The following is a 15,343-nucleotide window of genomic DNA, read 5'->3' as shown; positions in this document are numbered from 1 at the left end:
CCACCCCCCCCCCATCCCACGTTAATAAACATATTAAAGTATTTCATTGTCTTTTAGTCGTCCCCTTCCTCCCTCCCTCCGCTAAAGATAATTTGTAAAGCATTCATATTCCAGTGTCTTAGTGTCCTCAAAGTCTTTTGTGGTACCCACCTTTGCTCTTCCTGCTCTAACCAATAATCTCTGTACTTTTTCAAAGTTTGTTTCTTAATTTCCCAGTCGAGGTTTAGTTCGTTATTTGTACATTTTATTTTTTGATTTTCCTCCTTTTTTCAATATTTTAGCCAAGCAATGAAACCATGAATGGCCAGGGTGGTGCTGTGCTTGACCTAGGAGAAGAGCTGGGTTCCTTTATCATTCTTTATGTTTCCACCTTTACAGTAGCTCTTCTCTTTCTGCTACTCATGTGCTATGCTTTCATCAGGGTAAGTGGAAAGAACCATACTGTCAGTGCAAAGTTTGCCCGGGGATAATCAAATGTCCACAAATTAGCTAGAAAATATGCTTGCATTTCTCTCTCGTTGTCACACCCTCTTTATCCGATTTTTGTCATGACAACAATGCAGATGCAAGAAGAAGTAACTGGTGTCTGTTCTCTGTCTGTTTACTTGTTTTATAAATTAGGAAGATACTATTTGTATTTTAACCTGCGGACGACTTATGTTTTAAGTTGTGAGATGTGGGTCTGTACCCAGCTAAAGGCCTTGGCACCATCCATTAGAACTGACCATTGACAATAGTATCTCAAAAACGGTAAAAAAAACTTAATTAAAGAAATATTGCCATTGCATTTTGCAACTTTCATGTCAAAACCAAATTTTCTTGTCCCATTTTCTGTAATTGTTATAAGGACTCAACACTGGGGACATTTATAACTAAACTAAATTATTCTTCTTATTTTTTTTTGTCATTAATTCAGAAAGTATTACTCACATTTCACTCTGCATTTCTCTTTAAGATTCTTCTGAGGGCTTCGACCAGGTTGCACAACGCCCTGTTTCAGCGCATCATACGCTGTCCAATGTCTTTCTTTGATACTACTCCCCTTGGCAGAATCCTGAATAGGTTCTCAAAAGATTTAGATGAAGGTACAGTTTCTGTCTCAGTAGTTTAAGTCGAAATCACAGTTGCATAGGTGCGGTAAAAGGCATTGAAGACTCGCGCACAAAGATATGTCTAATGCTGGTAATCTGACCTAGTTTCGAATGAGGTGTAACAGAAGTGTTAGACACCACTATCGATCCCAGAAAATACACACACAGCTTGCTACCGTCGGTAATTAGATACTAGTGTACAGTCAATACATATAGCTACGGTCAATACCCGCAACACAGTGTACATAGCAGCGTGGACATCTCAGGTCAAGATAAAAGATAACAAGATATCACTTTTCATTACTGTCTGCATTTTGTAGCAACAAGAAAAATACTTCACTTGCAAGCAACGGAAAGTTTAACTTTTTTTCAGATGGTTTTGGGAGAGTCTTCAATGTCTTTAAGGTTATCAGAATTGTACCAAAGTATTTTATTCTGTGTTTATTTTTTCTGTACTTTATTCTGTGTTTATTTATCGTGATAAGTAGAACTGTGGTAAAACATGATGGCCATTTTTGGGTAAACCTTCAACAATAGCATTAATAATCACCATATTGTCCCCTGACGAGGCAGACTTTAAGTTATGCTGTATTGGCCCCAAATATGCTAGATATTCAAATAAGGTCACTGTGGTCGAAATTCTTAAACTGATTTTATGACAACCTTCGAGGAAATATTCCTCAGTGGGACATTCAGTCATCTTGTGTGTTCCTTAAAAATGTCTGAGAACAATTTGGAAAGTAAAGACCTCCAGGAAAGTACTCTTCGAAAACTTTTAGCAATTATAGGGTGCTATAACTTGGGGCCTATACTGACTACCTTTAAGTGAACAGCCTTAAGTGGATTAGTATAATTGCACCTAATACATGCTAAGCAACAAAAATCTCCCTAAAAGTTTAGGTTGATGTCATATTTTCTTTCAGGGCCCCTGACAATGACACAGGACAGGTTGCGCACCAATTTTCAGAACAATAATTTTTTATGTTTGTGTGTGTGTGGTCCTGCTATAGGCACTTCTACACAATTGGACATGTTTTGGCACCCTCCCCCCCCCCATCCTCCCCACACCACCAATCACTAATGTCTATTGTGGTCCCTTTGTATTTTACAATAATAAGTAAAAACATTTGTTCGACCGTTTCGGGACATTCTTGAAAAATTTGGAGCGATACTTTCCTCAGTACATTTTTCAAAACATTTTAGCAAGTAATCAAACCAGCTACGAGTTAATTCATTGACGTGATTACTGGTGACCTTCAATGCTATAAAAGGTACTGATTATGTGAGCGGTATTCTTTACTATCTTATTCACAGTGGACATCTTACTTCCGAGCTGCCTCCAAAAGTTTTCATTGTTCTTCTTTGCCGTGCTCATCTCGTTGACAGTAGTGGGTATCCTCATACCGTGGTACTACCTCATCTTAGCGGTCGTCTTGCCTCTCATCTGCATGTACACCATCTATTTCAGGAGAGGATTCTGTGAGATGAAATTCATGGAAGGGATCACTCTGTCGAAACTGGTCGCCCACTTAACGGCTACGATGCAGGGTCTGGTTACTATAAGAACGTTCAGGAAAACTGATCATTTTATTCGAAGGTATGGTGTGGATAGTTAAGTGGAGTGAGCATCATTGACCAGAAACATGCTATTGAAAATTATGCTAGGGTAATGAAGATTTAGGGTTGGGGGAGGGGGAGGAGGGGGTGAGATAACCTGATTTTAGACAATTACCAGCTGTTTCAGCAAGGTAGAATATTTTGTTTTGTTTTAAGAATGAAGAAACTGGCAGCTGAATTAAAAAAAAAAAAATTGTCATTTTAATGTCACCCAATTGGGATAAGTGGACAAAAGCTCAAATAAAATAATAGCTTTGGGGCAAATCTCAGAATATTTTCCATACACATGATCAAATTCCAGTAACAATTTGTCCACAGCTTTGGGTATGTCTTGGACAAGAACACCCTAGTGTTGGAGTTATTTCAAACGACGTATCGCTGGGTCCACGTTAGGATGGATCTCATCAGTGCTTTCAGTACGGGTGCGACCGCCGTGTTGGTCGTCCTCCTTCATGACACCGTTTCTCCTGCTTTCGCCGGGTTCATCTTGTTCACAGGAATCAATGTAAGTATATACTTTTGGCCGCCCACTTTTCGCAGTATTGTCATCTGAATTCCTGTCTCAAGTTGCAAGGATATTTTGATATTTTGTTTTACAACCGGTTCTAAAAAATTCTAGCATAATTAAACTAAATCTACAGGTATTTCATATTTGAAAGTTTCTATAGTAATATCAAAATTTGTAATTTTTTAAGATTGACCTGATGAAGTTTCCAAGAAAATGTTTACCAATTGTGTACGTTCAGTAGTGTTTCAATGGCAGCCACAAAAGCTGGTGCTTTCCAATCATAAGGTCCCCGGTTCAAGTCACTCCAAGATTAATGTATGCCGTCCAGTTACAGAGTTGTTGACAATTGACAATTCATAATCATGGACATTACTATATGAATGTAATTAGAGACTGACTTCAGTCAGCTTTGCGGCTTTGATTAGCCAATGAAGCTTCTTTGCGAGTTCCTGCTTGCAGGAGGATCTAAAATACATACATACATACAAAAGCGGGGAAAAAATGGAGATAAAATTCAGCCTACCATTCCATAACAAAGGGAATAATAGGATACAGCTTTAACAGTATGGGAATGCATTCATAATTGAATGCCTGATAATAGTTAGAAGATGAGAAATCTCAATAATAAGATATAGAGGTTATCAATGGATCCTACAGTTTGGGGGCTCTGTGGCTGCATTGTATATTTGATGTTTTACTCAGTCTTTGTTTACTTTCTCTCTTTGAAACAGATGTGTTCTGGTATGGTGCAGTCCATGGTGTCTTTCGCTATGGATGCAGAGAGCTGCTTCGTGGCAGTCGAAAGAATGATGGAATATTTAAAAGTAAGTGCTCGTATCATTCTTCATCTCTGGATCTCATCTCTACCTCTTTATGGCAGCTACTGATACATTTTAACAGTCATCATTATTGACAACCAAACTTGAGTTTGCTAAATGTTGTCACAATTAATTTTGTGGAGGTTTTGACACTCCCAGGTTCCCCTTCTCCTTTTCATATAGTGAATTAAATCCCCCACCTCCACCAGCCTTCTCTTTTCTAATAGTTAATTAAATGTCTTGCATAGAAATATGGTTTTAAGGGTGCATGGTAGTAAAATAATAATTTCAGTTTTGAGGCATTTACTTAGCTGCCTGGCATGAAGGTGCCCATCTTTGTTTTTCATTCCTTTAATAATATTAAGAAATAAACAAAAATGATGTTTCGACAGGTTTTGGAACCAGAGGCTCCAAAAATAATTGAGAGTAACCGCCCTCCTGCTGCTTGGCCCAGTGAGGGCAAACTGAAGTTTGAGAACGTGCAGATGCGTTACCGAGAGTCCCTGCCTCTGGTGCTGAAAGGCATCTCCATGACGATAGAATCCAAAGAGAGAATCGGAATCGTAGGGAGAACAGGTTCAGGTGTGTATGTATGTATGTATATTAGATCCTCCTGCAAGCAGGAACTCGCGAAGAAGCCTCATTGGCTTATCAAAGCCGCAAGCTGACCGAAGTCAGTCTCTTACATTCATATTTAACGTCCATGATTATGATTGTCAACAACTCTGTAACTGGACGACATACATTAATCTTGGAGTGACTCGACTTGGAGTATGATGATTGACATGAACTCGATTAGTCTCTCTCGTAAGAAAAGATATATTAGAGAATAAATCAAACTCTTCATCCTCGCAATCAGTGCTATGATGGTAACCATTACAACTATATTGATTTTATATATGCAGGATACAAATATGACAGTAATCAATTTGGGAGGTTAAACCCAAATGATATATATATTAACTGCTGGTTTTAAAGTTTTAGCTATATGGTTACACCACTTCCAATTATTCTGAGGTCATCCTTGTTTGTATCTTTGTGCAGATATCAAATTGAATATTCATATCCTGAGCAATTTGCATTTTAAATATTCATGACTATTTGTTTGCTGCTGCTGTAAACACATTCTATTTAATCTATAACTCCTGAGGCTTTTTTCTTAATTTTTTTTTAGCTTAACAATTCTGTTTACATGACACATGTGGTCAATATATAATTTTATATCATGGTAATAACCATAATTAATTGATGCTTTGAGGCAGACTGCAATATTGTTTGTTCGCTTTTATGAAAAATAATTAAAAAAAAAAAAAATTCTGTAGTCGTCTGTGGAATACTGTTCATGTTAAAGATTTGAGTTAATTTGGATTACTTGAGAGTTAGAGTTTTGTAACTGCGGTCCTAATATAGTGTGGGATTACTCTAAAAGCAGTGCTACACCCATCACTAATTATTATTTTTATCATTATTATTATGAATTTTTAGTTTATGATTTGAGATCTTACTCCCCCTTATTTTGCTTCAGGTAAATCAACCCTCGGCGTAGCTTTGTTTCGCATCGTCGAGCTGGCCGAAGGCAAGATTCACATCGACGGCATCGACATTTCTTCCATCGGTCTGAAAGATTTGAGATCAAAACTCTCCATTATTCCTCAGGATCCAGTTCTCTTTATTGGTACTGTTAGGTGAGTTCATTCATATTTCAAAATTTTCTCTCTGTTTTGGTTTCGTCGGAAAGCCAGAGGCGGTGAATAGTTATTGAAACAGGAAGCTTGATTTAGCTAAAGTTTTTGTTGTAGACTGATGTTTGAAACTTGATTTATGTGAGAAGCCCTCATCAAAAGTTGTCGAGAAAAAAGCCAAAGATACAAGAAGAGCCAGACAGGAAAACCAAGACGAAAGAACAGAGGCAGTTTTAAGGCTGTCAGCATTCATGCATTGATCACCATGCGAGACTATCACCATGCAAGAATATCATGATAGTTTGCTACGATATGTTTTCTGTTTTGGATTTTTAATTTTTTTTTTATTCTTCTGACTTTTTTTTTCAGATATAATCTCGATCCTCACAACAACTACTCCGATGAAGAGCTTTGGTCAGCTCTGGCGCAAAGTCACATCAAAGAAAAGGTTAGAGTTGATCAGATTTTGAAATGGCGGGGTGGGAGTGGTATGAGATTTGAGAGGAAAAGATTAGAGTGACGTGGTATCTACACCTTTGTAATGCCAAATTACAGCAAACTGTGGTAGTCAATTTATAGTCGTTGCTGGAAATTGTCCCTCCATTCAAAATTTTGTTGAGTTGTCACGTATACAGAATCAGAAGAATGGCTTTACTGGAGAAGTATAAAACTGCACTTTGTGTCAGGTTGTATTAACTTTTAATTGGTGTCGGATCAAACCAAGCTAAATTTGATAATGACAGGTATTCGGATACCCCAAAGAGATCTAATATGGATGTAACTAATTGACTGCTCCTTATTAACACTGAGTTACCCCGGTTTGTACAGCAATACAGGAAACCTTGAATCCTTCTCATTTGACCTAATCTTTAATGATTTCACTCTAAAGTAAGTTGAATGATTTTGTGCCTAACTTGCTCGATGACATTCTGTTGGGTTGGAGTAAAAACTAGGTTCTCAGGTACCTCATCTTGCCTTTAATTGTTTCGGGTATTATCAGATTATAGCTAAATGAGCGTAAAATATATTTTTAAATATTCCCTTCATTTTCGAGGCTCGGTCAGGTAGTTGTGGCTGAGATGTTGATGTCAAAGCCATTCAATCTCCACAACTTATTTTATAATTTCAGTTTATAACCAGTCAAAATGCAACTTGACCATTCATAAAACATTGTTTTTTGAAGATAACGACAAATTAAATTTTGTTGCTAATGGATTTCTCTTATCTATACATTTTTCAGATCAGCCAATTGGACGGCAAGCTGGAGGCTCCTGTCATCGAGAATGGTGAAAACTTCTCAGTCGGAGAGAGACAACTAATTTGCATGGCTCGAGCAATTCTGAGAAATAGCAAGGTTCGTGTAAGATGATGAGCAAGTGTGGAACATGTCATAGTCTATCTAAATTTGTTACACTTTACCAACATTTATCAGAATGGAGTTTATTTGATTAAAGCATTCCTTGCTGGATTAGCAGATGGTATTATGGAATCTTTTCAAAAGTGAGGTTAATTATAGACAAACCTAGACATACACAGACATATGGACAACCAACACGTTTTATATAAAAATATCCTCACTTCCATCACACTTCTATCAGAATTCAGGGAGTAATTTTAGTCATCAAATTTTGTGTAGCACTTTCGAAAGCTCTGAACTTCTGTCTCTAATAAAGTTCTATGGTTCCCTGTGTACATAAACTGCTACACATCTTTGCACTCGTATAGCAATTTGCGCATTTTGCCTAGCGTGTTTTACGATGCGATACCGGATAAATCATTCCCTGGAATTGTTTGTAACTTTTAATCTTTGAGTGGAAATCTAATCTAGACAGCATTTACATTTCTTCCCTCTGTAGGTTCTTCTCTTGGATGAAGCGACCGCAGCCATTGATACCAAAACTGATAGTCTGATCCAGCAGACCATTAGAGAAGCCTTCAAAGACTGTACCATGCTAATCATCGCACATCGACTCAACACAGTCCTCGACTGCGATAGAATACTCGTCATGGACGACGGAGAGGTTTGTTAAAATCAGAAAAAATAAATTGTATAGTTATATATATCTATTTGTTTATATCTATATATGTTATAAAGAAAATCCATGTATACTCTAATAGAAATATGATTAGAAAAAAGCAGAGAAATAAGGAGTATTGTTTTAGAAAATATATTTGAAATTTCGGCCCCCTGGGACCTTTGTCAGCAATACTTGGCAGCGGAAGTGCCAAGTATTGCTGACCAATGTCCCAGGGGGACCGAAAAATTCCAATATATTTTCTAAAACAGTACTCCTTATTTGTCAATTATGAGTCATATTTTATTTCTCCCCTTTTTTTCTATATATTGCAGTTGATATACTTTTGTTTATTGTTTTTTCCTTCTTCCATAGATTGGAGAATTTGACAAACCAGACACTTTGCAGGCCGACAGTACATCGATGCTGAGTAAGATGGTCGCTGCTGCCAAATAATAATTGACTTCAGATCTGTATTCACTAACTTATATAAGATGTGCAAAGCTGAAACAACACCATCGTGTGCCTCTTCATTTTTAGTTTTCTATCAAATGGAATTGATTTGTTATTCACTTTGCTCAAAATAAAAAGCTAGATTAGCAATTTTTAGCATAGCTAACCAGAAATTACATAACAACATCTGGTGCCTAAACTGAGAGTGAGTGTCCATATTGCAACACAGAACCACTTTTGGATGCTGTCGGTTCAAATCCCTGTTATCCAGCTAAAATGAAAAGCTCTGACAGGCAACAATCAGTGAGTAGATATATAAATGGTTGCTGGTATTTAAAGGCATTGAAGACTTGCCCCAAACCGTGTGCGGCCATCTGAAAAAGTTAAACTTCTGTTGCTTGCAAGTGACGTTTTGTTCGTGTTGCTACAAATGCAGACAGTACAGTAATGAAACGTGATACCTTGTTATCTTTTATCTAGACCTGAGATGTCCATCGCTGTATTGTTTATACACTGTGCTGTGGGTATTGACCGCAGCTGTATGTACTGACTGTACACTAGTGTCTAATTACCGACGGTAGCAAGCGGTGTGCATGTATTTTCTGGGATCGATGGGGGTGTCTAACACTTCTGTTACACCTCATTCGAAACTAGGTCAGATTACCGGCATTAGACGTTTCTTTTTGTGCGAGTCTTCACACCCTTTAAGTCCTGCAGTTCCTGTTTTTGTCTGGGCTGGGTATTTGTGGGAACTACAAGGTGCGCTGTGTTTATAATGTCAGAGATGTTGGTACATTTCCAAGGATATGAATATGCACAAGTATGTAGTTAATATTTAATGACTTGTATCACACAGACAGATTATACTATGTGTTGTGAGTTGTTTCCCAGTTTGATGCTCCTGTACTAATTAATAAAACCCATCCACACTCATGGTGAAAATAAGAGTGAAAGAAGTAAATCGGATAACAAATGTTGGATTTGTTGTTATACAAGAAATATTCAGTGGCTGTGCTATGGGGGGGGGGGGCATTTGTTCCCCAGATTTCCACCTTGCCCCCCCCATTTCCCCCAACCAGATCTGGTACTGATCCAATATATATAGAGCCTAGGCTAATTGTTTGTATTAGAAACAGCTTCCAATGCTATGCATTAATGTGACAAAAATGTAAAAATAGCCCCCCCCCCTAGATTGCCTAGGCTGGTGCTGCCAATGGATACATCCACAACTCCACCTCCTTTATTTGTTATCTCGATTGGAGATTTTTGGATGTGAGATTTAGAGAATCAACAGTGATATATGTGAAACCAAATCTCTGGTAAAACTGTGAGAGTTGGCAGTTATGGCTTAGAGGAAATTATAAATTCCTCCAACTGTATATCCCTTTGATGTAATGATATTAAAGGCATTGTAGACTCGCCACAAACCGCGTGCAGCCATCTGAAAAAAGTTAACTTTCTGTTGCTTGCAAGTGACGGTTTGTTCGTGTCGCTACAAAATGCAGACAGTAATGAATCGTGATACCTTGTTATCTTTAGCTGGACCTGAGATGTCCATCGCTGTATCGTTTATACACTGTGCTGTGGGTATTGACCGCAGCTGTATGTACTGACTGTACACTAGTGGCAATTACCGACAGTAGCAAGCTGTGTGTGTATTTTCTGGGATCGATGGTGGTGTCTAACACTAGGTCAGATTAACGGCATTAGACGTTTCTTTTTGCACGAGTCTTCACACCCTTTAAGTAAATTAATGGGTGATGCACTGCTAGTCACTTGATTAACACTTTGCCTAATATACCATATCATAATCTAATATATGAAAGGGAAAAAAATTACGGAATGACATGTCCATATAACGTAATACACTTATATAGAATATAATTGTAAATCATGTATATTACCCACCCTGTTATGTAGACAGTTATATTTATTGTTACACAAGCATATTACATAGCATAGCTATAAATTACATTGATTATATTATATTAGTTTTGATTTTGTCTTTATTATGGTGTGACATCATTTTGTGTTTACAATGTGGCATTAGGTGGCTGAGGATAAAAGCTTCCGTAATGCCTGCATGTATTAAAACTATCCCAGCTGTCCCAAAAGTTACACGGCATACTGGAAACAATCTTAAACAAAGCCATTTCAGTCTTGTTCTGATGCACTAATAATCATCAAGGGTACAGCAAAATTTAATTTCTTCAAATTAATAGCCTTCCTGTCAAGCCCTATGTTTTAATTTTTTTTATGATTGCATAAATGATGTGTTTTGGTATCACATAGTAACCTATAAGTTCATTTACCAAAATAACAATCATGACGTGTGTAAATTAATTCATACTATTTTTGAGTACACTACTTCTAAGTATTTTACTTTATTATCCTATGACCCATTTCCATATAAACTAATTTATCAGTACTCCTTTTCTCTTGTTGCCTTTTATTCTCTCTGTATTATATTCAACAATTCTATCATTTCTTTTTTATCCCTTTTTGATATCTCATTAATATTTGGTAATATCTTTGACTTCCCGTGACCTATTTTTCTTTGATGAGTGATGGAACGGTATGTCTACATTCTGGAATTTTTTTTTGTGTGTGTAAATTATTTGTATTTTTATTCATATACTTTATGCATTTCATGTACAAGAATTCATTAACTTTATACAGTAGAAGTTTATAATTGCCAACAGAAATACAACTTTTAAAACAACGTTTGGACTATACAGAGTCTTTCTTCCTTCCTTTTCCAGCCTATGTTGTACTTTTATTTTTATGACTGGAAAAATTAGGAAACCTGTTAAAAATCATGATGTAAAATTATTGACAAGTTAAGTGTCCCATAAGTCCGATCTTGTTGTTATTGTTGATAGGAAGGTTAGTGCTGGTGGATAATGCAAACAGAGAAATAACAGACGATCAAAGAAAAACAATTTTTCTATTTTCTTTCTATTTATTAGAGAAAGTCTATGTACAAATCAGTTTAAAAAATTGTATGTAACCAGTGAACAATATGAACCAAGAAAATATTTACAGTTTCTAATTAAAGGATGTCAAAGATAGTGCTATTTGAACGGATACACGAGAACCTTTCTTTTTTTGTCATTTTACGAAACATTTGTGGGTGATGCGATAAGAAAATTGGAAAATGACATTGATATAGATGTAGTAATGATGAGCCTGGGGTAAAAAAAAATCACGGAACTTTGCAAAATTGCGGTATAGGCTCCAGTTGAGTATGCTACAGTGTGTTAGGATAATAGTTTTTGTCCCCGAGGTAGAAAAGAAATCACGGATATTCCGCGAATTCGCGGAAAAAGCTCATGCCTGATGGAGCTACATCTTTTAAAATGTGTCTCTATTTGGCCTTAAAGATACTAGAAAGTTCTATGAATATTCAGGTTTGTCTATTTTGTTATATCACTTCTAATCAGTTTTTTTTTATCTCATGAGGAAACTTGTGGGATATCTGGAAGTGTTTCAAGTGTTTTTCAAGCAATAGATCAGGGTGAAGTCTGTGCTCGAAACAAGACTTTCGAGGCTGCATGAACGATGTTAACAATGTTGAAAACTTGGTTAATCAAATTCATCTTGAATCTTGTCACTAATGGTGACCATTTCATAAAAACAATTTGGCGGGAAAACAAAAATTGAACCACTCTACATCACAAATACTTTTTTAATTCTCTACAATTGTTTCAACCTTTGCCAGAAGTCATGTATTTCTCAAATTTGGCTTCACCGCTTGTTGTAGTTGATATCTTATGGCAGATTTACGATAAAACGAAACATATCAAAATTCACTTTCTTTACATTTTGTCAATAGTTGGCACTAATTAGCATCATAATGAAGTGACACGTGATAAAACAAGCTGCAGAAAGTTTATGCAGATGTAAATAAATCTTGAATATAAAATCCATTTCAAAGTTGTCTCAAAATGATAATCAATGGAATCAACGTTTCAGACCACCACCCCCCTTTTTTTACAACAGTGACCAACAAATTAAAGTTAAAGGGGTAGCTGAGAGAGAACCTCACAGTTACTGAAATGACCTCAAAGAGGTAATATAAAGAAGCCTTAATTATGAGGCAGCACTTATCATCAGGAGGTACTGTTATGTTTGTTGCTTCGTGCTTTTCTTGAGGTCACAAAACGGATGGACATCTCAAAAAACATGGTTGAGGTGAAGAGAGGTTTAAAATGCTGCCATCTGCATTTCCTCCTGTGTGCAAAACCAAAGAGAAGAGCATGTAGAGTGACCGTAATGACACTATGCTGGTGTTGTGAACGTAGAAAATAGGGAAATAAAACAAAATATGATAGTAAACATCATCCACACCTGTTGCCATGGTGCATATAAACTCTAGTATTTGGATTAGTTAAAAAGCATCCCATCGTAAGGAAGTTCTTGTTGATTGCTCTGAAGAACTCCTGACCCAGTCTCGTGAAGGTTTCATTCATTGTCTGAAAACTGCATGACTAGAAGTTATGTGGGTCATGACTAGAAGTTATGTGGGTCATCCAATATGCTGCAAATTTGTGGGGACATTAAGAACCAATTAAAATTATGTCCTGGAGTAGCAGAACAGGGAATAATCAAAGAACAAAGCAATAAGAAAAGAACAACGGAATCAGCAAAGAGAAGAATAGGAAAAAACACGATGCCGAGCCAAAGAACAGAAAGAAAAAATAACAATAGAAACAAAGAAATGAACAAAGAAGTTTTGTCTTTCGCCAGCTAAGCACACTGGCTATAAAATGTTCCATTAGGAATTGGCAAACAACGTTAAAGAAGAAAGGAAAGCCAAACAAAAACAAAAAAAAACAACGTTTATCTTGTCTCAATCATCGTAAACATCTGGTCGACATCAGTTTTCGTCAAGTCAAAACAATAAAAAACCAGTGTCACAATTTCACTTATAAGAACAAGATCCTCTGAACGAGCTCAGCATACTCACAATAACAAAGAAGGAAAAACAATAAGCAACACCACTATGAAGAACAATTAATAAATTAGTATGAAGATCAACCAAATTTGAGAGTCAACATTTGAGCTGAGAGAAAATTAAACGTTGCCATCATTACACACAAAAAATGTAAACAAGTTGGAAGAGACTGGTGATATTTTCCTGCCAGCCTCACTGTGGTTACTGATGAAATAATGCTGATTGCCAAGAAATACTTTTGTTTTCAACTAGTGATCCTTTCATAAGGATGTAACGGATAATGCAATGGTTACTAGCCCAAGCAATAAGAGGTAGCCTGCTGCAAACGGGCTCAGGTGATCTTCAAGAACGGCAAAATGTAACCAGCACAGCCTTCACTACACCAAAGTGGGGACAAATTTTCTAATGCTGATACCACTTTATACTGTCTTCTCAAATTATGCTTCAATGAACTTTTACTGACAGTATGAACAGTTCCTAACTTTCCTCTGATTCTAAAGCTAATACCACTCCATTCTGTCCTCTCATATCGTGCTTCATAGCACCCATACTGACAGTATAAACAGTTTCTAACCTTATCTGATTCTAATGCTAATACCTCTCCAAACTGTCCCCTCATATCACGCTTCAAAGCACTCATACTGACAGTACAAACAGTTCCTAACCTTTATCCAATAGCTTTATCCAAATCCTTTATCCAAACAGGATCATTATACTGATCATACTGTCAGTACAAGTGCTTTGAAGCAGACCAAGAAAATGCAGTATTTCCAAACTTGTCTAGATAGGATGTTCGCCACTCAACAAGACAAGCATTGAAAAGCAAATTGTTCTTCTTTTGCTTTTCCCAAACTTCTATTCTGTTATTTTATTATTTTGTTATAATAAGCAAACCGCTGGAAAATAAAACTGTTAGCAGATGAAAAGAAAGATGAATGAAGCAAGGAAAATCACTGCTCAGCAATGCCAAAACAAGTGCCGAGCTTCTCGGGAACCGAAGATTCAAAATTTGCAATGCGGAACTCGGCGAACTCAAATGAAACTGAAACCTACATCTGAAGAAGCTTCGTTAATGACGGGCGATTCGGAATCTTTGAATGACGGAAGCTTACTAGGGCGCCCTCGTTGTCTTCGCATGTTCCTCCTCTTACGAGGAGAGGAAGGACTGCCCTCCTTCTCATCCTCCCAGAAGTCCAAGGGGCGAATTCTATCGCCGGCCCCATTTTTCAGAAGGGATTTTCCCTTTCCCTGACTGAAGATGGGGACACTTCCGTGGGTTTCCAGAGGTGTGGAGCTATACTGGCTGGTCTGCATGCAGCAAAAGATAGGTTTCTATTAATTAGATTAATTAATTGATTAATTAATCACCTCTCTCCTACCCGTCGCAATTCCCCCATTCGTAAGGTTCTTCATCTGATGGAGCATCAGGGTGAAAAATTTAGCCATTTAAAAAATAATCGTTTTTGTGCTGCATCTTTCATGCTTTGTTTAAAGCACTGATATCAACAGCTGGTTTCATGCATATTAATGAGTTGTTCTTACCAGGGCCTGGATGGCTTCTCCTTCTCCCTCAAACTCTTGCTCTTCATGATCCTCCTCTGATTCTTCCTCTTCTTCTTGAGGAGGCGGTCTGGTTTCCACGAAGATGAAAAAAAGAAAGAAAATACATTAGTAAAAAATGGATAATGTAACCAATCTGCATGTAGAACTAAATGTTTGTGAGGCTTTTATTCTTCCAAGTATGTATGTACATTCCCCCAACCCCCCCCCCCCCCCATCCCCCAATAGTTGATTACACTGTAAAGCACTTCCCATAAACCCACTGAACAAATTTCCAATCTCAGATGAAAGATGCAACATTATTTGTGAATAACCAGGTTTCATCTTGTTTTTGCTTTAGCTATGTAGATCTTTGTGTATTTCACAAATATATTGGGTTTTTTTCTCAGACACATCTTCTTCACTTGTGTTATCATCAAAGGGTTACAACTAATGAAAGAGGGCATTGTAATATACAAAGAGACAGATAGAGGAAAGATGAAACAAAGCAAAAAAAAAAAATTAAAGAACAGAAGAAATTAGAAATATAAATATTAAAGAAATATTAAAGAAAAAATTAAAGACAATTAATGCAACAAATTAAACCATAATGATAAGGTATGAAGGTTGCATTATTGAAAAGTAATGGACCAAGTAAAGCAC

General features: G+C 36.9%; 2 protein-coding genes across 6 annotated transcripts in view; one reads left to right on the top strand and one right to left on the bottom strand.

Annotated features, from left to right (window-relative positions):
- LOC139975318 (ATP-binding cassette sub-family C member 5-like) overlaps nt 1-11,562 on the top strand; it is a 62,672-nt gene extending 51,110 nt beyond the window's left edge. For both annotated transcript variants that reach the window (XM_071983154.1, XM_071983156.1), the window contains 11 exons: nt 282-422; nt 956-1,085; nt 2,406-2,688; nt 3,027-3,213; nt 3,948-4,040; nt 4,427-4,616; nt 5,560-5,719; nt 6,086-6,164; nt 6,957-7,070; nt 7,573-7,737; nt 8,107-11,562. In XM_071983154.1, the coding sequence (XP_071839255.1) occupies nt 282-422; nt 956-1,085; nt 2,406-2,688; nt 3,027-3,213; nt 3,948-4,040; nt 4,427-4,616; nt 5,560-5,719; nt 6,086-6,164; nt 6,957-7,070; nt 7,573-7,737; nt 8,107-8,187 (1,623 nt within the window). In that variant the 3' untranslated portion in view covers nt 8,188-11,562. The remainder of the gene's footprint in view (nt 1-281; nt 423-955; nt 1,086-2,405; nt 2,689-3,026; nt 3,214-3,947; nt 4,041-4,426; nt 4,617-5,559; nt 5,720-6,085; nt 6,165-6,956; nt 7,071-7,572; nt 7,738-8,106) is intronic.
- The window catches only part of LOC139975319 (cohesin subunit SA-1-like), a 26,643-nt gene continuing 22,426 nt past the window's right edge, over nt 11,127-15,343 (bottom strand). For 2 of the 4 annotated variants that reach the window (XM_071983157.1, XM_071983158.1), the window contains 3 exons: nt 14,684-14,771; nt 14,195-14,449; nt 11,127-12,417 (listed from right to left, as the gene is read on the bottom strand). In XM_071983157.1, coding sequence (XP_071839258.1) covers nt 12,391-12,417; nt 14,195-14,449; nt 14,684-14,771 — 370 coding nt within the window. In that variant the 3' untranslated portion in view covers nt 11,127-12,390. The remainder of the gene's footprint in view (nt 12,418-14,194; nt 14,450-14,683; nt 14,772-15,343) is intronic. The other 2 variants (XM_071983159.1, XM_071983160.1) reach the window with 1 other exon arrangement.

The sequence above is a fragment of the Apostichopus japonicus genome, chromosome 10 (genome assembly GCF_037975245.1).
Source record: "Apostichopus japonicus isolate 1M-3 chromosome 10, ASM3797524v1, whole genome shotgun sequence".
Lineage (NCBI taxonomy): Eukaryota > Metazoa > Echinodermata > Holothuroidea > Aspidochirotida > Stichopodidae > Apostichopus > Apostichopus japonicus.
Note: the sequence above shows the minus strand (reverse complement) of the source record. Positions and strands in the feature narration are given on the sequence as shown.